Consider the following 25,895-nt stretch of genomic DNA (forward strand, 5'->3'; position numbering starts at 1 on the left):
ACTATTCTGCAGATATGTATTGAGTGTCTATTACTTGCTAGCCACTGCTTTGAACAAAGGGGGTGATGAAAATAAATGAAATTTCTGGCTTCATTGTGCTACGTTCTAGAGAGAAATGTAAAGATACACATACTATCATAACATTAAATATATGCATATTATAATCAGAGGTCTGATAAGCACTATGACTCTTTAGTGTAAAACTTAAAACACAAAACCGACAGTTTGGGTAGCAATACAGATAGTTTCCAAAAATGGTGATATATTCTATGATACAAATATGAAGTGGTTGCTTGAAGTGAACAGAGGATTATATGCACCTATAATTTAGAACTGTTATATATAATGCCTGGTGACACACAGTAAACATTCAGTAGGTTTTAACTATTACTATACAACAGGAAAGACTATAAAACAGACGAGCATGGAGTGAATAATCGATAGGGTTTTTGGGGAAAAAATGAGCCCTAAACCTAACTAGGAAAATGAAGAGAGCAGGCAAATGAAGAGGAGGAAAAAGTCCTCCTAAGCTGAGGGAGGAGGATCTGACAAGACAAAACAAGGATGATACTGAGGGATATTTAGGAACCTGTTATTGTTGTGACTGAAGCACAGTTTGTGGCCATCTGAAGAGAAGGGAGAACTAAAACAGTACTCCAATGTCTTTACTGGCTCTGGAGAAACCAGGAATCATGATAATGTTGAGGGTGGGGTGAGAACAGCAGTGTCCCCTAATCCTCTCCACTCTCTCAACTAGACTGTAGCTACTAGAAATAACTATCTGGTGCCAGGTATTATACTTAGGGCTGGAGTAAACAAATTAGATCTGAAACCTACTTTCAATGAGTTAACAACAATGACATTTTTTTGAGTAATTTCTAATATACACGTACTGTTTAAAGTGATCCCCATATATCAATCCGTTTAATCCTTAAAGCAACTCTGTCAGTTAAATAGAATTCTTACCTCCTTTTTATAAATGAAGAAACTGAGGCACAAATAATTATAAGTCTTGTTCAGCATTGTATTCTTAAGGTCAGGCACAGCGTCTGACATCAGAACTTCTCAATACATATTTTTTAATGAATAAATCAATAATGGCCAGATGAATCATGTCAAAACCTGGCTTTGTTGGGGCCAGGGTTGCACATACATAATCAGGTCACTGTCTCACTGGTTATATTGTGAGATGATTATAGGGCAATGGTTTACAAACTTTCTGATGCATGATTATTTCCAGAGGTTCTTCTTAATATAATCATTAGGTCTGGAAAGAAGTCCATGAATCTGCATTTTTAATAGGGATCTCAAACGTTTTATTCTAAGATGATATCTGAACAAATTCTGGAAAACAGGAATTTGCTGTACACAATGAGTTGATACTCACTGCAGCTCGATACAAGATGGTGGTTGTGGCTCAGCCTATCAAAGGAAGGAGGAGGGGCATGGTGACTTCAATGACAGTATAAGGAAATCATCAACTGCAGTGGAATCTGGTTACCTTCATCTCCTTCATCCATATTGCAGGGCTTCTCAACTTCAGTATTATTGGCAATTTGAACTTCATAATTCTTTGCTGTAGGACAGCTTTCTTTTGAATTTTAGAATGTGTAGCAGCAACTCTGGACTCTACCCCTAGATGCCAGTAGCTTACCCCCACCCCCTAATTTGTGACAACTGAAAACATCTCCAGATATTGATAAATATCTCATGGGGTCAGATGCCTCGAGTTGGAAATGACTGCCACAATGGAAGACAGAGAGCTTTCTCCAGTCCCTTAGCTATAGCAATTTCTGGCCTTCTAAACTGGAATCGTGCGTGACATCTGATCTGTTTTCTCTTGAGTATTACTCTGTGAGACACTATGTTTTCTTTCGTAAGTATAGTATACTTACTTGGCTTTTTCTAGGACTCAATATGTGTCATCCCCCTCCCAATATGGTTTATTAAATCAAATGAGACAGACTATCAGGGTCAAGACATGGCTGATATCCAAAATAATTACTCCTTCTTCAGTTTCCGGAGGGCTCAGATCCCTTTTACTCAGTTTACAGGGAATTATAATTAACTATGACAGCGGAATAGGATCAATTTTCCAGAAGATATATATTATAGAAAGGAAAAAAATCAAAGAGAGAGAAATAGATAAAATTTCTTGAAAGAAAGGAGTGAGATACATTTGAAAATATTTCAGCACAAAATTGTCAAAAATCTAGTTTGGAAAATACAGGAAATTTCCCAGTCTGGAAATTACTCCAGTCCTTTATCTTCCATAAGATTAAACAGACAACATGCAATTACCCAGGGGTATATCCTTCACCTTTCCTCTCCATTAATTTCTCTTGACTGTTCTCAGCATCTTTCAGTTATTATATGAGAACAGTAAGAGTGAAACCTTGTTAAGAATTTTGATGGAAGAAGTATCAACTACTATTGTATAACACTATGCAGTATCATATTCCCATTAATATATGCAAAAATCTTACCTAATTTTAGCATAATGCAAAGAGTAACCAGGTAAGTATTTGCTATTCACTATATACTTCTGGTGAATTAATTCCCAGTTCACTGGCTAATCAGATCAGTGAATTAGTGTGGGCAACCAATGAAACAGTTAAATAGCTATTCAAAGCACATTCTTATTTAAAGCAGAAAAAAAAATCTACTCAGATTTATATTGACTTCAACTTTTAACTAAATTTATTCACCTCGAAATCTATTATAATGAAACTTTATTGTTAAATAAATTATTTGGTTTGAGCTACCTTGACTAACATGCTTTGTTGAAGAGAATAATGCTGCCTAATTAACGTTTAGTAGGAGAAGAAAAACAAGGAGGTCAATACTATTTTCAGAGGAGACTAAAAAACGGAGAATCAGAGAGAAGAGAAAAGCCCAGCACTGCACCATCTGTTATTCTGGGCCAGGAAATATCTGTAACCTTGTTACCTCATCCAGTTCCTTTAAGGGATTTCAGAAGATAAGGTAGCAACAGTTACCTTATGCTTATGCACAAACACTGTTACTTCTGCCTTGAATTGTTTGCCCGGAGACAAATACTCTCAAGTAACTCGGTGGGTTTTACCTGCTGTTCACCCCTGAATCTGGTCAATTTCAGGTGGTTGTGGGGTGGGTGATTAATGAGATAGCCAAAGACCCCAGCTCCAGGTGGCTTCAGTGGGAAGCAGGGATTGAAGAAGGCATAAAGGCAGAAGATGGCTGGGCAGAGACAGCCTGCTTCTACCACCACCACCACCACCACCACTGTCTTCGCCTGTACAGTTGTTCAAGCTGCCAGAGGCTTCTGGTTGCCATGGCAACTGTTGGGCTCTGCTGCAAACTCAAAGCAGAGCCTCTGAAGTTAGGTACCAAACACCGGAGCTCAACAAACAGGAAGGCAACTGGGGAGGGAGCAGAGACCAAGGATTACCCAGGTACTAGGGCTCCAATTCCTATAGCTAAGAGGACCATTCTAAAATAGAATTTTTGTTAATGTTTCTGTAAAATGAGATAGTTCTTGCCAGACATTATTCATGAGCATCATTTGGTGCCCTGAGAGAGGAGACTGCCAATCCTCTCACTCATAAAGGCAGCGGAAGGGGGGTTGGAAACGTGATTACCAGGAATGCACCGAGCCCGCTCATTCATTTATTCAATTAGATATTCAGCATCTCCCGAGAGCTCATTTGTGCCGGGCACTGTGCCAGGTGCTGGGACTGCAAAGCGAAATGAGACACCGCCCAACACTCAAAATTAACAACGATAATTAACAAAAATTAGCAGAACCTTCGTGAGCCTGGGGAAAACTGATTAGGTACTGTAAGCTTGCCACGGGTCTCTCTGGGAAGGCAGATTCAGAATTCAAACGCGGGAGAGAAAGAGGCAGTGGCCCCCGAAATAGTGTCAGGCAGGAGGGAAGGCCAGGGGGAAGAGGGAGGCTTCTTTCCCTAGGGAGGGAATCTGTCAAGGCCACTCAAACGTTTCTCCGAGGCTTCGAGAGAGAAGAGGTTTGTTTTTCTTTTGGAAAGACGGAGCCCTTTTCCCCACTGGGCTCGATTTCTAGTAGGAGAAGCCCCGCCTCTTTGGGCCGTAGATTGGCCCAACTCTTTTTCAGATAATTTATGCCAGCATCCTCTGGGTCTGATTGGCTCCCCGGCTCAGTTCCGCCGGGAGTCGCATCCTACCTGGTTGGGAGGTGTACAGCCTTGCTACACTCTCCCCCGCGGTACTCTCCTGGCTGCTGCTGAGGTGGGAGAAAAAGTCCTAGCTTGGAGAATTGAACGGAAAAAGCGATCCTGATGGGTTCTTGGAAGGCTTTTCTCTTCTCCCCCTTTCTTCTGTGGAGTCAAAGTAGAGTGGTGAGGCTGATGTTCTTGTTATTGACCCTGCATCTGGGAAACTGGTGAGTAAATTCAAGGACTTAAAACTACTCTTTGGGGTCAACCCCCTTCTCCCTCATTTCTTTTTCTTTAGAAAACCATTGTAAGTTAAGTAATTTGCATTTCTCTGGGCACAAGCCCGATATTTTACCATCATTTTATTTTCTGATTAGATATACTTATTTTCAGATAGGATGAGATGAACCTAAGTGTGAAAGCATGGAAGGCAGTTCAGTTTTGGATTTGTTTTGTTTTGTTTTGGCTTGTTTGACTTGGCACAGTGGAAACTAGTAAAGGTTCAGTTCCTGGGAGGGGGAGTAGAAATGATTTTGCTACTAAATTTAGTGAATGAATGTCATTGATGAACTTTCTGGATAATTCTGCATTTTAAAGAGAAAGTTATTTTAGAAACTTGTTACACAACATGGTATGTATGATGCTTTTCTATAAACAAATATTGCTTTTTCTCTTATTTATTTATTTTTTTGTTTTCTATTCTGGAAAAACCCAAAGTTACATATGGAGAGAGATTATAAATATGGCTTAAAAATCAGGGTCGAGAGTGTGTTATATTTAAGTTAGAGATAACCATGTGTATTTTATTGAGCTATCTGAATAATTTTAATTTTAATTGGTTGTCTACAAGGAAGTAAAAAATTGTATGGATATGAATGTGTGTGTGTGACAGAGAAAGAGAGACAGAGACATTAACAACTCCAAGCCTCCAATTTAACAGGAACAGATTTGGGCTCCTTGGGCTGTAATATCTTCCAATAAAACTTTGAAATCATTCTGACAGAAAAATAAAATGCTCAGGTATTGTACCTGTATATAGGAGTAGTGGCTGAATGGAGTTAAAATATGTTAAGAGACAGGCACTATTAAGGTCTTGGACATACTGTTCATATCATGTAATTGTGTTTTATATAAATGCACATTTAACATTATATTATTGTATTATGTGATCATGTTTAGAACTCAAGAGTAAAATGCAATCATTATGCAGGTGGATACATATCTTTATAACTACTTGCATCATTACTAAAAAAAATGATGATGATGATTAATTTTACTATATAGCTAGAATGAATATTTTTGTCATTGCCAGCAGATAGAACAACTGTATTTTCTCTCCAAAAACAGAGAATGGATTAAGCTATGCTAAGTAATATTAGACTTGTCAGAAAAGGTTTGACATGATTTTTTTTTTTTTAAGTATTACAGTTTTAATTTATTTACCCTTTCAGCTTAGAAACTTAAATTCATTCTGCATGGGCACATACAACTGACTATTTCTTGTATACAGATTGTATCATAATCGCTTATTTCTTTGAATATATTGTAAAATTATAGAAGACATTTTGGTCAATCATGTATCAGTGTTTTCATGCATCTTCATAATATTACAAATGAATCTGTATTCTCATAAGTAAAAACAGATTTACCCAGTGATTTTCTGAAATAACAACCTGTATGCTCCTTTGCCATTATAAGTGCAAGTTTCCCTTGGAACCTAATAGACAAGCTGATTATTGAGATATCTAAAACAAAACATCTAAAGAGATAGTAAAGAAATAATAGCTTTTGTTTTTGAGGATATTTACATTACAATTATCGTAATTGGCTCCAGAACTCTCTTCAAGCTCCTCAGAGTTAAAGAGTTATGTAGTATAGTGGACGGAGATGGGTTCTAGAAGTCTGGGGACAGGATCTGTGTCAAGAGTTCTTACCCTCTTTGAACAGTTAATTCAGGTAGGAAATGAAGAGCAGTAAGAGATCATTTATGATTTCTACAATTTTTCATATTCTATGTGTTTTAGATTTGAACTGAAACATAAAACAACTCAGTGGTTGCTTTATTGGCTTTTCTTTGCAGTTTTCAAGAGTGAAATTCTAATTGGAATTCCACGTACTTTTTTTTTTTTTTTTTTTTACCATATGTAAGAGTGAGTGAGAGAGAAGTGTTACGCAGTTAAAATAGATAAATTATTCATTTTATCATAATGGTATAGACAATTTGGATTATTCTGGCCAATCAATAAAAGAATATTAAAAAATAAGGCTTTATGTTGCTGTTATAATTAGCTGTCAGGGCCTCCATGATGAGAGTTTATGTCTTCACTTTAAAGTAGCTACAGTTGTGGTAAAGTTTTCACCCTTTTAATATTTAGCTGGAGATAATGGGTGTCAACATGTATAAACCAGTTACATTCATATTTCCTTCTCCCTTTCTCCTTCTTTTGAGGGACCTTTCTTTTAAAACTCATCACAAATCGTTCTGTTTATAAGAATTTTATTGTCTTATGCTGGTTTCTAAAATAAATCTTCAAAGTCACCTATGTGGGGATTTACCAAACTGGAAGTTGTTATTTCTTATATTTAATCAGAGACAATAGCTCGTTTCCTCATTTGTTTCCATCAAATGGATAAAGGAGAGACACTATTGGTTTTTATATTGCTGAACTATGAAAGCCTATGCTATTGTTGTAACTAAAAGCTGTAGTCAAGGTTCCTGTGTTTCGTTCTCTGTGAGGCTCTATGGCATCTTGACAAGTTGGTTAAACTCTAAAGCTTGATTTGACTTATTTATAATGTTGAAAAAACCTGGTTATAATCAGATTTTAAGAAGAGTTGAAAAAAGTGCTTGGAGGTTTTAGTTGTTCTAAAAAGTAATTTGTGATAAGATTTGGAAGAGCCCAAAGAAAATAACTTGTTTTGTTTTTTCCAATTTCATGAGTCAATAATCATACAATTTAGCAGTTTCCCAAATAAAAATATTCAAATATACTTCCTTTATAAAATATGTTATTTTCAAGTAATTTCAGTAATGTATTTTGTGGAGGTGGTAGTGAATGATTTTTCTTGAGGCATTTAGAGTTTTGACTTAATTTTCTAATAAAATACTGATGTAAACTTGAGGACAAAACTATTGAGTAATGATGTTCCATGATAATAAAATATTCAAAGAAGGAACAAGAGACAAAATGTTTTTGAAACTAAAATGCAAATACTGAAATAGATAAATCCTCTGTCTATAGTCTTTTAGGTATATTCTTCTTCTATTTTGTTCCATTATATACTATGAGACATTCTTTTGCCTAAGCAACAAAAGGAAATGTTCGACTTTTCATTCAATCATTAAATAGGCTAATCTAATATTTTAGAGTTATATAAAGGTGATTAAAATTTGTCTAAGAAAATATTAATGAAGGAGGGTCCCAAAGGAGAGGAGACAAGGCAGGGTGGAAAAGTGGGGGGAAAAAAAGCTCTTGAGATATTACCAAAATATGATAAATAACTGCCACAAGGGCAAGAGGAAAGGTGGGCATAAATTAAATGTATGGGCCTCAGGGGAATAATTCACATATACACAAGGTACCAATTGAGAATCCTGGACTTGGCCATTAGAATGTAAATTCTAGTTTTAGCTCCACCACTTCCCACTAGGGTGATTTCAGGAAAATCTCTGAGGCAGAGAGTCCTCATTTGTGAAAATGGAAATGACGTTCTCCTTTCCACTTGTTTCAAGACCAAGACAGAAAATCTGTACAAAGTACATAGCACTTAAAATTTTAACTGAAAAGATATAAAAACAGATATTCTGAGAATTACAGTGATTCTAGTATTATTTATACTGGTTAAAGTTGTCTCAAGCACAGTAAAGTCCTTGAACCCTTAAGCATTATCAGATATGTTTTGGATTCCGGAGAGATCATTCATTCTTTTATTCAACAAATATTTCTCGAATGCCTGTTGTGTGCCATACACAGTACAACACGCTGGGTTTACAGTGGCAAATAGACTAGACATGAGTACTACTTATTTGCAGTTTATCCTCACTGCTAAGGCCAAGATTTATGGTATTTATCAAAGCAAAACATCTTGTAGTCACAATAAGGAAACATAACATTCAGAACTCCAAGGATGAACAGAACGGTCTGCTATTAGAACAGATCTCAATCAAGGAAAGAGAATTAGAGAGCCATGAGATTTCCCATCACAATACCAGAAGACTATGGGGGAAATGTCTCCAAAATTATATAAAGACAAATGTTCAGTCTAGAATGTTACACTTAGCCAAGTAACCAATCAAGTATGAAGGGATAATACTGCTTAGATACTGTTTTTCTCCCCATCTTGCAGATGGGAAAACTGTAGCACAGCAATTTTTAGGAACTTGCTAAACATCTTCTTGCTGATAAATGCTGAATCCAAGACACAAGTCCATGTGTTCTATGCCCAGAGCCTACATTCTTAACCACCACACTTTCCAGATGACAAATGCAAACTAAGTCAAAGCAAATAACATGACTATGGATGAATGGGAAGGAAAGGAAAAGAGGGATGGAAGGAATGAGGAAGGGAAAGAACAGACAATGCAACTGATAGAAGCACGGTAGGTATAAAAGTCTACTCTGTACCTATCACATAATCTGGAATATTATGTGCAGTGCTAGATTAATTATTTTAGGAAAAACTTCAACAACGTGGAGTCCTTGATCTAGAAAAAATATCATAGGATAAAGAGTTAAAAGCAAGAATTTGGAATTCAGATAAGTTTTTTTGAGGACTCAGATAGCAACATATTTTTAAGAATGCTATATAAAATCATGGTTGAAATTACGACACATAGGTAGAGCAGACAAACCATAACCGAGTAGTGAAAGCTATGTGAAAGCTGATTTTCTTCCAACACAAAAGGTCTAACAAAATAATGGATGCCTTATCACTAGACTTCTTCAAGCAGAAGCTTGTTAGAGTTCTTGTACTCTGTGGGAGGCAGATGAAATTTATGTCTCTTTCTATTTTTAAATATCTCAGAATCTAATTCTATTTGTACTAAAATAGTTTAACCAACTGAAGCCTCATGTTTCAGGAAATAGTCTTAGCTATTAATTCACTCAGTAAACATTTATTGAGCATTAGCATTCATTCAACAAATATTTACTCAGTGCCAACTGTGTGTTAAGCAGAGTTCTAGCAATTGGGGATGCAGTGGTATGTAAGACAGAATCCTTACCCTAATAGTGTTTGTATCATGTATATAGGGCATATATGTAACAGAATATATGCTAGATGAGCAGGACAAAGAAAGCCGAGTCCCTGTCCCCAGTGAACCTGAACACTAGTAGTTTATGTTGATGATAAAATGCTATATTCACTATTCAGAATTCTAGAGGAGCTATAATGTAGACATCAAGGAAGCTGGCATAGTTGCAACTCTGGGGAAAGACTGAATGTTCTCAGCTGTGATGGGTGTATGTTTGGATCAGTATTAGTGAAGGAGAGAGAGATTGAGATTGAGAGAGAGAGAGATAACATTACTAGTCCGTGGCCAGTGTAATGGTCTCAGAGTTTAGTAGGCCTTTTGAAATTGAGAACTATTCCTATATCTTCTGGGAGATCCTTGACTCTGGTCCTCTAACCTGTGGCATTAAAATGGCAACATTCTGTTATAACCTGTATCATTTAGTTTAATAGTGAACTTCTGAAATGTAGGAATCCTTTTCTCCCAAATACAATGTATTTGGGGATTTTAAATTTCTCCTTATTTTTGGACAAATACATTGAGTAACAAATACATTGAGTAACACAGTAGTAGAGATTGCACTAGGCATTAAGGACAGAGAAGTAATGTTGATAAAGACCCTCCACTCTAACTTGCAACTACATGGGCATATCAGAAAGGCTATGATTAGGATATAGTTAGCCTAATATAAATAGTTTAATACTGGTGTGATCAGAGTGTGATTTGGTTCTCTAGGTAGCTTTAAGACTGCCAGAATCAAGGATTCTGGACAAGTTAATATTCGAGTAGATTTCTAGGAGCATTACTTGCAGTTGCACAATTTGTGAATTGCTTAAATACAGGGCCATTACTCACCTCTCAGTCATCCTAGATATGTATAATTACCAGAATAATCTTCAACACATGGAGAAGAGTGTTTTGGGTAATGATTGCCTTTTCCACAGAATAGCCATATTGACTAGAACAAAGTAACCATATTGGCGAGATTAAATTTAAGTGTTACTCAGACATGTATGTTCTATAAACTATTTTGTGGTTCTGTGCAGGTGGCTTATGAGTGTATGTTTGGGTTGTCATTTCCTTAGTAACAGTTCTTTTTGAAAAACCTTCAAACTGTCACACCTGGAATGACTAGAAAGATAGTTTTGCTGTTTCTGTTCTATGCATTTGTATTCTCTCCTTTTTAAGTGAATGGGTCTGAAGGTATCCTTGTGTCAGTGAAAATATTTTAATCTCTCATTTTGTGATCCCAAGACTTAGGAAAAGAGGTATATTTTTCTGCATTCAGAGGAACTAATTGCCATTTCTTTCTTCAGTTTAATTTTAGGATCTTTCAATATGCTTTCTAATTTAATAAGCCTCCACTTTGCAAAATTTAAGCAGACTTATAGAATTTATCTGATGCATAAGAGCATTGAAGGCTTAGAGAATGCAAATGTCATAAAGAATTATATTGTTTCTAAGACTAATTTATATTCTGTCAGGACCTATGTATATAAGTTGGAACAATAGAGAATTTGGTGTTTAATATACTTTCAACCCAATGGTCATTTTTAATAGACTTAATGAAAATTATGGTTTATTTTCCCTCCTCTAAAAAATATGTTTTCTTTTTATTTTGGCAGGGCAAGTTTCATCTAACAATTCTCTTTTTCCATAATTTCTTGTAAACTCCCATATTGATTCTTCAACTTAGTTATGATTTTAACCTCTTACATCTGAATTATGGGATTCTGATTAAAACTTCATTAAATCTATAAGCTAATTTGGGGATAATATATTAACAATGTTGTTTCATAGCCAAAATGTTTATTTTGCCTTTATTTCTTTTCTGTTTTTACATTCTTCATTTTTTTTCACATAAGACTTATACCTTCCCTATTATGTTTCCTCTTAATAATTTTATAAGTCATACTGTTATTGTGAAAGAAATATTTTTGTTTTTATTTATGAGGGGTTAGTGCTAGTATCATAAAGTTACTTGGTTTTTTTAAAATTAATTTTATATTAAGTTAGCTATAATAATAAATTCTCCTATTAGGCCAATAGTGATAGTTTTTAGTTATTTATTTTCTTGATTCACTGTAATTTTACCTGCAAATAGCAAAATGAGTTTTAATATTCTTTCCATTTATTCAGTGAATATTTTTATTAGACACCTACCATGTGTTAGGCATTGGGCTATGTGCCAAAGATACCACATTGAAAACCTTAACCCTTACCTTCAATGAGCTTAGAGAAGGTCATAAATAAATAAGGTAGTTAATTAAGATGCAATGTGATCAATTTTTTGGGAGAGTTAAGCCCTGGACTTTTTAGAAACACAAAGTGGAACACACTTACTTAATATTCTAGGCTAGGCTCCCTTCTCCTTCCTCAAATTTCCTAAGTATTCTTCTCTATGTGTGTTAAATGATGGCTCCCATATTCCATTGTGCAAAAAAAAAAAAAAAAAACATTGAATTGAGTGGACTATCATTTCACCTCTCTAAAACTGAATGTTCAGATCTATAATCCTGTCATGCTTTTACTTCTTTTGCTTCCCTACTAACTTTTACAAATAATAAAAATGATTCAGAGCTACAATTGTAGAAAGGAGCTCTGTACAAAAGAATTTAGCAGCTAGACTATAAAGGAAAAAAGAAAACAAGAAAATTCATTTTTTAATTTTTTGCTTTACTTTCTCGTCTTTTAATTTCAGATCTAAAATCAATAGCTATATCTACTCTTTAAAAGCTAGCTCCTGTGGACTTTGGCATTAGGATATCTTCTACTCAGAAACATTAGAACAGGTCTATTTCTTTCCTGGAACTTGTCACTTGACTTATGCTTACAGAAACATATCTGATGTTTATAAACAAATGCTAATCTGTCATGAGCAACAGCTCACAGATGAGGCCTGGCTTTGGAGTTTCATTTCCATCGTCTAAACAGATTAATGGAAGAATTTTCCGCAGGTGTCAGAACCAGGACATTTGCAGTCACCTTTATATGAACTATATAAAGGATGACTATATAATTTATCACCCAAATTAGGCCATTTTGTGAGTGAAAGAGGGTGCTATTATTATTGTAGGACAACAGGTGTAAATCAAAGCCATCCTGGGTAAACCCTGATGAATGTTTAGCCTTTTTATAAAAGACAGTTTATATTAATTGACTTGCTGTAGACTTATATTATTTTTCTCTAGCTATAAAGATGAATTCTCTTTATAATTGTATGGTGTAACATACCTTGTTTTACTTAGCCTGTCTTAGTTATTACTAGTTCAAAACTTTTGCTTGTTTTATTAGGAATAGTAATACACTCATTAAAGTACTTTTTCACATACAATAACTTATTATATAAACATATTGATTTGTATAATGTCTTAAAATAGCTTAGACAAAAAAAGACATACCAACACTGATGTAGGTGACTCAAAAATTTTCCTAAGTAAATAATTAGCACTGTCAATTAAAAAATGTGAGAAGCAGAAGCGTTGGAGAATCAGATGCCAAGATGAGATTAGACATGTAAGAGATTTTTTAAAGAAATGCCAGTGTAAGATAAACAGGAGGAAGAGGAAGTAAGCTGAGAGGAGCCTCAGATGATAATGGAGGTCTGACACCTCCATGGTGGTGGTGGTGGTGGTGGGGAGTTTGTGTCAAAAGAGTCTCAGACCGTATAGCCCTTCTAATAAAGTTTTGACCAGGCCAGTGAGAGTTGTCCAACATGAGATGCCCTTTAGAGGAGTCCCTAGTCCTGCAGAAATGGGTGCGTACTAGGACTGCCTCTATGTTCAGTTATTGCGGGAAGCCCGGGGAAGCTTGGGTCTGGTGCGGATGCAGGTCTGGTCTGGAGGGCTGGCAGCTGGGTGTCGGTCAACTCTGTTCCCATGGAAGAACCAAGTAGCAGATTTTCAGGGCTGCCACTGTTGTTTTCTTGGCAGAACATAAAGTTCTGCTTCTCTCCATAAAAGTCTCTGTTTAATTATTTAATTTTATGATTAGAAATTTATTTCAAAACATTATCTGATTTATAGGAAAAGGCAGCTCATTTTTAGGTAGGCATTAATGACAAATTACCTCCTTTTCATGTATTTATATTACAAAATTCTACAGAAAGACTGTAGCATACTATTAATACACCAACAAAATTCAATTTTCTATTGCCCCACTAGTGTAGAATGCTCAGTGTACTTATTATGCCACTTTCCCATTAAATCTTCAGCCGTTTTGTATATAGGTTTTGGTAAAAACAAATTGTTGTATGTTATTTTCCATATAACATTAAAATATGAAAATATTTTTCTATTTTTTACAGACTACTCACAAAATCAGTCAAGAGGATATATCCATTACATCATAGGGTTATATAATTATTTATAGTATTTAAAATTTGTGCTATCATAGGTAATATTGTAATAAACATCTTTGCATATGATGGCTTTCTATACCATTTGTTTAAGTAGTTTTCTCTTTTATTAGAAAATAAGATAATTTAGATCAGGAATACAACTTTGTCTGCATTTTCAGAAGTTAGCACATTTGTACTACATGATATTTCCTCTATAAATGAATTAAAGTGTTGGATTGGAAGTTAATCACACATGTTAGAAAGTCTTTTTCATCAGAGAACGTGTGTGTGATTCCCTGAAATTATTATTCTAACCTTTCAGAATTCAAGGATGGAGATTAGCAACCTACCCATGCACAATCCAAATGTACTAATTACCTACCGTAAGTGTTGCTGCATTCTTATGAATTAGAAAACTCACAGTCCAACCACCCTGGATATTTTAATAAAGATAAAATGAGATGATGCTATGGAAACTTCCAAAAAAAAAAAAAAAAGAGAGAGAGAGAGAGAGAGAGAACAGTCTTCAAATTAAGTTAATCTTCCTGGTTCTATTATTTCATAGGGTATGTCCTAGAAACTCTATAAGTCTATTTTTTCTCATCTGTAAAGTAGAAATGTTAATATTTATTTCAGGGGATTACTCTGGATTAAATGACATGAAATGTGGAGAGAACATAGCACACAATTCCTGAAACATGGTAAGAACTTAATGGTGCTCTATAGGCACTCAGTGGTTGACAGTAACAATAAAAACATTAATCTTTAAAATAACGGTTACTAAAATTTTATACTCAGGGGTCTAAATGTATTTCCATTAATTATAAAATTATACTTATTCAAATTATTTAAAAGAAGTGCTTGAGCACGAGTCAAGAAAGTCACAGTGTTACCTAAGAAAATCATACTTCTTTCCCCAAAATGAAGTCACTCAATGTATATTAACATTACAAAAATCCCGCAGACTGGAAAGATATTGAGACATCACATAAATTATGTGAACTATTTTTTAAATTATGACAAGTACTTTTTAATCACCAAAATAATACCAGTAAGACCTTAATGTAATTAATGAATATTCTGAAGGTAATTTAGAAAGCTTGGAGGGAAGATGTAGAAAAATTAACTATAATGAAATTTTCCTTCTATTATTGCCAAAAATGAGGGCAGTTAGCTTTGTGGTAGCACTGAGGTTCTCGTATTACCTCCGAGCTAGCTGGGAAGAGGGGAATATAAATCACTGTGAGCATGTGCTTTTGGATTATCAGGATGTTGCTACTGTTAAAAAATAGAAAAAGCTTTTTATTTTTTTTTCCTGGAAACTTCCATTTGACTACAATCATGTTTCAAAGAAAGATCAACTGCTTATATGTGCAGTGGCCTGCCTCTAACCACCAGATGTTTCATTCTATAAAACTGGGATTTAAAGCTAAATGGATGCTCTAAAATTTGGGTTGTTGCCAATATCTTAGCAATTCTAATTAGATAGGATAACTTTCCTGGAGGACACACCAGCAGGGATTCTTAATACCTCAGTATTTTCAGTGCTTTAGTTTATGAATGAATTTGTGTGTGTGTGTGTATGCATATATTTTACTGAAGGAAATAAATTATTTTAAATAAATCATATAACTATATTTCAGTAGTATATACATTTTAAAGTTAAATACAACAGAACAATTAATATAAATAAGCTCTTCATTAAAAACCTGTTAACTAAATGTACGGTAGGGGTCCACATATGAATTTAAATTGCGTCCTGGGTAGTAAACTACCCTCACATCTCAGTGGCTTACGACACTAACCGTTGATTTCTCACTCAGGCTACATGTCCATTGTAGGGCAACTGTGGCTCTGTCCATGGTGTCTTCACTCTGGGGGTGAAGTAATGAGATAGCCTCTGTGTATGGCTGGTCTTTTGGCAGAAGGACAAGAGAGATACGGTGAACTGTGCCCCAGTATTAAATCTGCTGCTTGGTAGTGATGCATGTCACATATATTCCATTAGCCAAAGCAAATCACAAGGCCACGCCTGAGTTCAGTGAACAGGGAAGTATAATCCTCCGGCAGGAAGGAGCATTTCAGGTCACATGACCAAGTTAGAAGTCAGTGGAGTGAAAAGGATAATTCTCTGACAGAAAGGAGAGAAGAAATGTTGAGAATAATAGTCCACCCCATTATCTGTTGGTAATAATTATCAATAGAATTACTATGGAGAAGAAATGAGGTAGCAGATATCTTAAAGGTGGTTTTAATTTATAATGTTAATTTGTACTCATTAAGGATAAAAAGCGTGGATGTTAACAAACTTATTGTGGTAATCATTTTGCTATATATATATATATCAAATCATTCTGTTGTATACCTTAAATTTATGGTATAATATATGTCAATTATATCTCAATAAACCTGGAAATTTTTAAAAAAGATTTGTGTATATATTTGAGAGAGAGATAGAGAGAGTGCATGTGAATGGGGGGGGTGCAGAAAGAGAGGGAGAGAATCCTTAACCAGACTCTCTGCTAAGCTGGGAGCCTGAAGCAGGGCTTGATCTCAGGACCCTAGATCATGACCTGAGTCAAAATCAAGAGTGGGTCACTTAACTGACTGAGCCACCCAGGTGCCCCTGGAAAATTTTTTTTTTAAAAGATAAAGATGGTGAGGGCTGCATTAGCTAATAGTTTTAGGTCCAAAGCAAAAGAAATCTAAAAGGATACTGTAGAAAAATCAGCTCAAGATACTGAATTAAATTTGCATGTTTACTGCTAGGGGGAAGCCTATCTCTGAAACATATGTAAATAACTCATGTATTTTGGATTTATCTGATTTCACCAATGTAAGTGTTTAGTCTTTGAACACTTTTTCACTGGCGGACTGAGATTTACTAGAGTAGCTGTTAAGTCAAGGATGATCATACTCATTTGAAGATGGCATTCTTTATGAGTAATAAAGAAAAGTGTAGTCTGTTACTTTTGATGAATTGTAGATGAATATCTATATTGCTGCATTTTCTACCATGGTGCAGAATTAAGGTGAATCCATATGCTTGTTAAACACAGGGATATAGTGAGAAGCATTAACTGGAGAGTTGATTCTCGGTTTTGCTAATAAGTGAGTTTGTGGATTGGCTAGTTCCCTACTGTCTTTAGTTTTCTCATTTATAAAATAAGGGCAATGGTGTTATTTGATTTCTAAAGTCGCAGTTCTAGTCATAAAACTTGAGAGTCATGTCCTCCTCCATATATGGGGCAGCTGAGTCACCCATTCATGATTTGATGACAAGACGATCTCTGACAAAGTTATTACAATATGATGCCTGAGTTCTTCTGAATTGAAAGGAAGAAAGATAGATGTGTTCAATACTTTTTCCTTTATTCTCCTTTTCTACACATGCATTTTTAAATATCTCACTAGTTATTACAACTTTTCCTGTATTTATTCACCTTTTAATTTTGTATTTTTGGGTGTGGTGGTTTAGAGTCACCACATACAGTTGTGCAGATTGTGTACTGCACAAATCTATGACCATAAAAATTATGATTACCTTAAACTGTGTTTGTCAATACAAAATTTGGTTGAATTTCCTATCTTTTTTTTTTAATTATTTAGCGTTGATAAAGTAGATGATGAAGATGATGAGGATTTAACAGTGAACAAAACCTGGGTCTTGGCACCAAAGATTCATGAAGGAGATATAACACAAATTCTCAACTCATTGCTTCAAGGCTATGACAATAAACTTCGCCCAGATATAGGAGGTAAGTTAGAGTTATCTGTTTTGGATTTTGGTGACTATGAAAAGCTTATTTACTGACATTATTTTAATCATATAGCTCATATTCCTTGAGTATCTGATGTATGCCAGAGACTGCTAGGTTTGATAATTATTAGTTAAATTGGCACTGTTTTGAGAAATTCACAGTCTAATGTAGGAAGAAAGGCATATAAATATTTTTGATGTAATTATTTTACAACTGCTACCATAAAGGGAATAACAGCGAAGTTTTGATAAAACTGCCTGAAAAGCTGAGAGGTATTTCATAATAGAGAATATTTAAAAGGTAAGCAGTGTTCTAATTTTGTGCCGATGCAGCCCTGTTTTAATTAATTATAAGCCGGTAATGGTGCAGGTAATCCTACTTTGTTTTTCTTAGTCATTTGGATTTATGTATAAGTTTTACAGTAATTAACTTCTAAGCCCCCCCCATGACTTATTAAAAACAAATAAAAATTGTAAACCAGCCAACATTTTCATTGGGATTGCATTAAATCTATGGTCAATATGGGGAAATTGAAATCATTACCATATTGAATTTTTACTATACTAAATTCATGAGCATCGTGCATTTCTCTATTTATACATATTTTTATTGTTTCTTGTGAAGAAGTGTTGAATATATTTTACTAGATTTAATTCTATATATTTGGAATTTTTTTTGCAAGTGTAAATAGACTTTTAAAAATTTATTTTCTAATTTTGTATTAGCAGTATATAGAAAAAATAGTTATTTTGCATATTTATTTTGTCTACAGAAGCCTTCTGAAATTTATCAATTTTAATTACTTATTTTTATATTCTTGTAGGTTTTCTACAAAGATAGGGTAATGACTTACAAATAATGACTGCATTGCAAATAGTGTCTATTTGCAAATAATGAGTATTTTATTTTATTTCCAAAATTATACTTTTTTCATGCCCTGTTGCATTGGCTAAGACTAGAGTAAATTTTGAATAGTTTTGGGTTGTTCCTGATATCGGGAAGAGCAATTCATCTTTCACTATTAGGTATGATTGCTGTAGGCTTCTTTTTTTTTTAAGATTTTATTTATTTATTTATTTATTTATTTATTTATTTATTTATTTGACAGAGACAGCCAGCGAGAGAGGGAACACAAGCAGGGGGAGTGGGAGAGGAAGAAGCAGGCTCCTAGCAGAGGAGCCTGATGTGGGGCTTGATCCCAGAAATCTGGGATCACGCCCTGAGACGAAGATAGACGCTAAATGACTGTACCACCCAGGCACCCCATTAGGGCTTCTTTTTTAAAGCCACTCTTTGTAAATCCTTTCTCGTCTTATTTTGCTAGATTTTTTTTCCTCCTTAATGTTTCAAATAATTTCTGTACATCTATTGAAATAATCATATCTATTGTATATTGCCCTCTATTCTACTTACCATTTGCTCTGCAAGTAACTGTCTGATTTTTAAACCTTAAACAAAATTTGCATTTCTGTAATAACTGGTACTTGGTTGTGATATGGTAACTTTAAAAAAATATCACTAGATTTAGTTTAATAATATTTTGTTTTGGAATTTTACATCTATGTTCATGAAGGACATTAGCCATTTATTTTACTTCCTATAATGTCTCTTTCAGTTTTAGAACCAAGATCACGCTAACATCTACAAATGAGTTCTGTTTTCCCTCACTTTGCACCTTTGAAAGAGTTTATCTAAAATGAATGCTATTACTTCCTTAAATATTTGGGAGAATTATTTGGTGAAGTCATGCTAGCCTAGCATTTAATTTGGGAGGAATTTTTAATAATTCAATTACTTCCATAGTCAGTTTTAGTAAGCTGAACCTCTTAAGGAATATAAATTTTCAAATTTACTAGTGTTAAATTGTTTCATATTAACATTTGTGACATTTGTGATATTTTTAATGTTTTTAGTATCTGAGGTTTTTTTTCTTTATCATTTCTGATGTTAGTAATCTGTTCTTTCATTTATGAATCAATTTTGAAAGACTTTTTCAATTCTATTAGTATTGTTATAAAATCAAAATTTGGTTTTGTCAATTTTCTCTGTTGAAAATTTTTTTCTTTTTTTTTTTAAAGACTTATTTATTTGAGAGAGAGAGTGTGTGCACACATGTGCAGGGGGAGGGGCAGAGGGAGGGAGAGAGAAAGAATCCACAAGTAGGCTATTGAGCGTGGGAGTGGGGCGGGTGGGCTCAATCCCAAGGCCCTGGGATCATGACCTGAGTGGAAACCAAGAGTCGGCAGCTTAACTGACTGAGCTGCCCATGGGCCCTGAAAAATTTTCTTAAATTTCATTGGTTTACGACATTTGGTTTACTATGTTAATCTAATTTCCTCATATCCAATTTGCTGTTTTCTTAGATTGTTTTAATTATTTAATTTTAAGGTAAAACTTAGACTTAATAAAATAGTATCCATACATGGAATTTCCACAAACCCTTTAACTATAATGTTAACATTTTATATAACCATAAAAAACCTAAATCAAGAAAGTAATATCAAGAATACCATTAAATACTCTACAAACCTTCAAGTTATGGCAGGTGCCTCATTAATGTCTTTTTATCTGTTTCAGAACAACAACAAAGATCACACAATACATTTTGTTCTCATGTGTCCTTATTTTCCTCCAATCTGATATAATTTCTGTTTTTCTGTTTGTTTCATAAACTTGATAAATTTCAAGAGAGCTGGCCAGTGGAATGTCTGTCAGTTTGATATTTTCGTTATTCCACTGAGTTTGCACCTTTTTACTAAGGATAACATAGAAGTGATGTTGTGCCCTTTCAGTGTGTTATATCAGGAGGTACATGATAGTATATCTTATTATTGGCAAAATTAATTTAAATCACTTGGTGTAGTGTAGTTTCTTCCAGGTTTCTTCATTGTAAAGTTATTATTTTTCCCCTTCTAGATTAATACATATGTTGTGAGGAGACACTGTCAGGAGGACAGTCAACTATGCAAAAATTTCTCAGCACGTTTGTCCATTAAGCTAGTATCCATCAATGATTCTTATCTGTAACAGTATTTATTACCGTGCTCTTTGCCAAATGGTGACTCACTATTATTATCACTCCTTCTACGCATATTATTTGTAATTCTACCGTAAGGAAGAGCTGTGATTTATCCTCATTTATTTATCTATTCATTTATACTCAGTATGGACTTACACATGTTTTATTTTATAGCTCTAACCCATTACTATTATTATTTTGTTGCTGAAAATAAATTTGGCACTGGTATTTCCTACAGTTTGGCTTCTGTGTCCCTTCATATGTCCCCATCATTTTCTGATCACATCCTTACTTTTTAGTACATAAGATATTCCAGGCTCATCTTGATCCAAGCAATAAAATTCACCACTTCTCCAAGGTATTAGAAATCAAGATCAGGGCAGTAGGTATATTCATTAATATTGGATGTTACTGCTACTTAACCATTTCAGTGAGTAGAAGTAGAAAATATATGTTCTACAAACACATTCACAGGCATCTATATTTCTATATCTATCCCTTTTGACATGTATTATAAACCAAGAGTTCATACTGATATTTCTGCTTCCGAACTAAACACCATGGGGTTCGTTCTAGTGTTTCCTCTTTATTTGTAATTCCTTTTTCCAACAGTGAGACACGTGGCTCTGATTTATCCATAGTATATTTTCTTATTTTTTCAGTTCCAGTAAATACAAAATGTAGTTCTAAAATTTTAATATGTCACTTGTCTATGAAAACAAATTACCTAGATTAAACGCTCAAGTACAATTGTTTTCATCTTTAGCTTTACAGAGTATAATTAAAATATTGCTCAACAAAGTTAACTTAGGTTCTTATCTTTCCTATTCCCTTCAATGGTTATTTTATTCATTTTTAATACAGTTCGGCTCAAGTATTTTCTGGTTATATTCACTTTGAGTTGAATTCATCCATATCTACTTTTAGTACTTTCATGGTTTTTTGTTTATATTTAATTCCCTAATCCGTTTGGAGTTTATGGCATGGTACCAAGTATGAATCTAATTTTTCTCTTTACCGAATGGCTTTTCTGTTGGCTAAGCATCATTTATGAAAGAAATCAATCTTCGCTTCTGTTATTTGAGACACCCACTTTCTCATATATTACATTTTCTTACGAACTTTGGTTATTTCTGATCTTTCTGTTCCATTCTCTCATCTGTTTTTTTGCCACCACACTATATTAATAGTAGAGATTCAACAGTATATTTAGGCTAAAACATTTTTTTAAAAGATTTTATTTATTTGTCAGAGAGAGCATGAGTAGGGGGAGCAGCAGGCAGAGGGAGAAGCAGGCTCCCCGCTGAGCAGAGAGCCAGATGCGGGACTTGATCCTAGGACCCTGGGATGGTGACCTGAGACAAGGCGGCCGCTTAACCGACTGAGCCACCCCAAGGCTAAAACATTTTGTATTAGTGTCTTGTAAGGCTAGTTTCACCTCATATTTTCATTTTGTTTTGTTTTTCCTTTCAGTTTTTCTGGCTATTTTTGCTGTTTTTGTTTGTTTGTTTTTGAGAGGGAGAGAGGGGGTGGGAGGGGGGGGGGGAGAGAGAGAGAGAGAGAGAGAGAGAGAGAGAGAGAGAGAGGATCTTAAGCAGGCTCCACACCCAGGGCTGAGTCCCACATGGGGCTCGATCTCACAACCCTGAGATCATGACCCGAGCCAAAATCGAGTGGAATGCTTAACTGACTGAGCCACCCAGGCACCCTATTTTTGCATTTTTAAATAAAATATATGGGCTTTATTATCAATAAATTTAGCTCCAGTAAAAAAAACCCCCACAAAACTTGTTTGTATGTTTATTGGGATTGTGTTAAATTTGTAAATTAACTTTGGAAGAACTAACATCTTCATAATACTGAGTAATCTAATATGGGAATGATCTACTTTCACTCTAAGTTTTTGGCATATTACTATCCATGTTTTCTTACTTCTTTTGTAGGTTTTGCCTCAACAGTAGCTGTTTTGTTATTCGGTTTATAAGCATCTTGTGTGATATCTTCATAATGACTTACGGCTTTAAACATTAAAAAGGAGACCTTAATTGTCACATTTAAAGCTTTTTGACTTAAATTATGCTTCATTGGAAGTATAATTTCCTGTTGCTTCTTATTGTTTCTATATGCCTGGTATCTTTTTGCCTTCCCCATTAATTTTTGCCTTCGCGAATCACTTCATTTTAGCTGTGCCTCCTGTACACAGCATCTCATTAGGTCTTGCTTTGTGAGCTAAAATGAAAAGATCTTTTTCTTTTCATAGATAAATTAATTCCATTTCATTTGTGGATATGACTGATAAGTTTGTTCTCAACACTTCCATAATATTTTAGTTATATTTGCTGTGTTTCTGTGTGAGATGTAGATTACTTGCACTTCAACTGATAATACTTTCAGTTTACTATTTTGGAAGTTCTATGTTTTTGTTGTAGTTTACCTTCATATTTTTAACTTTCCCAATGGCATTAGTCCCTGTTTTTTTTTTAACCTTTTGCTCTTTCGATTATCAGTTGTCATTGGTATCCTTTAAATCCCACCTACTGTGCATAGAACAGTGAGCTTTTTCTATTTTTTCCTCTCCTTTGCTCTATTATTTTTAGTCAACATATTTTCTGCTTTGCAAGAATTATAACAGTTGTAAATTAGTTTTAGTCTCTTGTTTTGATCTTTGTTTTAGTATTTAATCTGTCTTGACATATGTTAAAATACTCACCATCAGCCTTTTTTCTGAAGTTTTTCTAGTCCTGTCTTACACTAGTAGCTTTTTCAAGAAGTTTTTATATGCCAAAACCTTTTTTTCCATTGAATTGATGCTTGTGGGACAGATTGGCTGCATATGGCTTAAGCTTCCTTTCACTGTTTTCCTTTTATCAGGCTATTTCAAAGTTGCTTGCTTTGTGTATCATTTTTGAGAAATCTGATGCCAATCCAATTCTTTTGCCCTCATAACTTATTTCATCTTTTTGTTCCTGAAGGCCTTTTGAATTTTCTTTATTACAATTGAATACTTATGCTAGGAATTTTCTTAGAGTTGTTCCTTTTGAGTAACTTTTCTTCTAGGTTACTGATGTGTCTTTTAAAAGTGCAATTTCTTTCTTTCTCTCTCTTCCTTTCCTTTCCTTTCCTTTCCTTTCCTTTCCTTTCCTTTCCTTTCCTTTCCTTTCCTTTCCTTTCCTCTCCTCTCCTCTCCTCTCCTCTCCTCTCCTCTCCTCTCCTCTCCTCTCCTCTCCTTTCCCTTTCCCTTTCCCTTTCCCTTTCCCTTTCCCTTTCCCTTTCCCTTTCCCTCCCCTCCCCTCCCCTCCCCTCCCCTCCCCTCTCCTCTCCTTTCCCTTTCCCTTTCCCTTTCCCTTTCCCTTCCCTCCCCTCCCCTCCCCTCCCCTCTCTTTTCCCTTTCCCTTTCCCTTTCCCTTTCCCTTTCCCTTTCCCTTTCCCTTTCCCCTTCCCTTCCCTTCCCTTCCCTTCCCTTCCCTTCCCTCCCTTTCCTTCCTTCCTTCCTCTTTGTCTCTTCCTTCCTTCCTTCCTTCCTTCCTTCCTTCCTTCCTTCCTTCCTTCCTTCCTTTCCCATTCTAGTGTTGAGTATTGGTTCTCTTCGTTGCTTTCGTTTTCTTTTGCACGGGTCTCAATTATGCATATGCTAATCAATCATACTCTGCCTGCCTTCTGTTTGCCGCTCTTTCTCTGAATTCTCTCTTTATCTCACTTATATTCTCTTGATTCCCCCTGCCCTGCCTATTATTTGTTGTTTTAGTGTAATCATTCTTGATCATCTCGTAATTTTGTCTTTTTGTATTTCTTTCTTAAGTTCAATCAATTCTCTGGTCATTTCTTCCTTTTTTTGTTTCATGTGTGTGATAGAAGGAGGACATTTCTTTACTCATTTTCTGAATTTCTGACTCAAGGGTTTTTTTCCTTATCTTCAAATTGTTGTTTGAATACATTTGACCGTTTAGAGTATTGTCTTACAACTTTTTTTTTTTTTTTTTTTTTTTTTTTTTGGTTAGTATTTTTTGAAGAGATTTTCCATAGTTGATTTGTCCTGGGTCTTGATTTCTTATTTCTGCAACAATTTTGTATGGATCTCTTCCTTTTTTTCCCTACTGTGTTTCTAGTTTGTAAGTGTTTTTTAAGATTGCTAATTCATTGATGTTCTCTTATGTCATTATAGCAAAGCCAGATACTTTAAATGAATTTGCATTGTAGGTGGTACATATTTGTTTCAGGAGATGGCTGTTATGATTTCCAATTCACTGGTTCTCTTTTCTTGTAGGAACATGAAATTCCCCCCTTTGCTTCTTTTCCTGCTCACCACCTAATTTTTAAAGCCCACTTCTTTTTTCCTTTTTGACATTTTTTCCACCCAAAACTACTTATTTTGGAGACTGCTCTTTCACATCACATATATTTGTAGATAGCTTTCCTGTTAGTTCTGGTTCTGGTCATAGGACACATTTTAAACTATTTCAGAATTATGGCACTCATTCTCTCTACTTGTCCTCTTACATCTATAATTCTCTCCTCTCTTCCCCTGTTTATCTTAGTCTGCTTTGCTTACCACAAATTCTTGCATTAGAACAGAGATGAGAAAGAGCTTGAGAGAGATTTTTGCCAGGATTTGGTCGTTTTTGTTTTTTATTTTTCTTTTACAGTTGTTTTAGAATTTGGGCATTCTCTGTCTTCAAGTTATGCTGAGGCCACAGTTTTTGTGTACTTGTATTTTTCCTTTTTTGTTGTTCTACATGTTTTTGGAGGAAATATTAGGAATTGAAAACATAACAAACTTATACAAGTTACCTCTAAACCTTGCTTTAGCTTTTCAATTTATTCCTTTATAATTACTTCTTGGACACATTGACTAGTTTAAGTGAATAATGCTTAATTTAAAAAACTGGGTTGTGTTGGGGCGCCTGGGTGGCACAGCGGTTGGGCGTCTGCCTTCGGCTCAGGGCGTGATCCCGGCGTTATGGGATAGAGCCCCACATCAGGCTCTTCTGCTATGAGCCTGCTTCTTCCTCTCCCACTCCCCCTGCTTGTGTTCCCTCTCTCGCTGGCTGTCTCTATCTCTGTCAAATAAATAAAGAAAATCTTAAAAAAAAAAGACTGGATTGTGTTCTGGATATATTTTTGTTATTGATACCTAACTTAATGTGATTTTCCACCAAGAACATACTCAAGTCAAGTTTATTATTCTTGTTACTCAAATGACCTATATATCAGCTTTTTTGTGTTTTTTTATATTTTTATATTAAAAATATCTAACTGAAACCATTAATTTTTCTATTTTTTTTAAGTCATTCAGTTTTTGCTTAATATATAATGAAACTGTTTAGATACATACAAATTTAGGATTTTTATGATTTTTTATTGAATAGAA

The 25,895-nt window shown here is 34.8% G+C and overlaps 1 protein-coding gene across 1 annotated transcript in view; it reads left to right on the forward strand.

The window, feature by feature from the left end:
* The first annotated feature begins 4,209 nt into the window (after window positions 1-4,209).
* The window catches only part of GABRG1 (gamma-aminobutyric acid type A receptor subunit gamma1), a 74,794-nt gene continuing 53,108 nt past the window's right edge, over window positions 4,210-25,895 (forward strand). The window contains exons 1-2 of the mRNA XM_045815941.2: window positions 4,210-4,402; window positions 17,357-17,505. Coding sequence (XP_045671897.1) covers window positions 4,299-4,402; window positions 17,357-17,505 — 253 coding nt within the window. The 5' untranslated portion in view covers window positions 4,210-4,298. The remainder of the gene's footprint in view (window positions 4,403-17,356; window positions 17,506-25,895) is intronic.

The sequence above is a fragment of the Ursus americanus genome, chromosome 8 (genome assembly GCF_024610735.1).
Source record: "Ursus americanus isolate L20-20 chromosome 8, mUrsAme1.1.p, whole genome shotgun sequence".
Taxonomy (NCBI): domain Eukaryota; kingdom Metazoa; phylum Chordata; class Mammalia; order Carnivora; family Ursidae; genus Ursus; species Ursus americanus.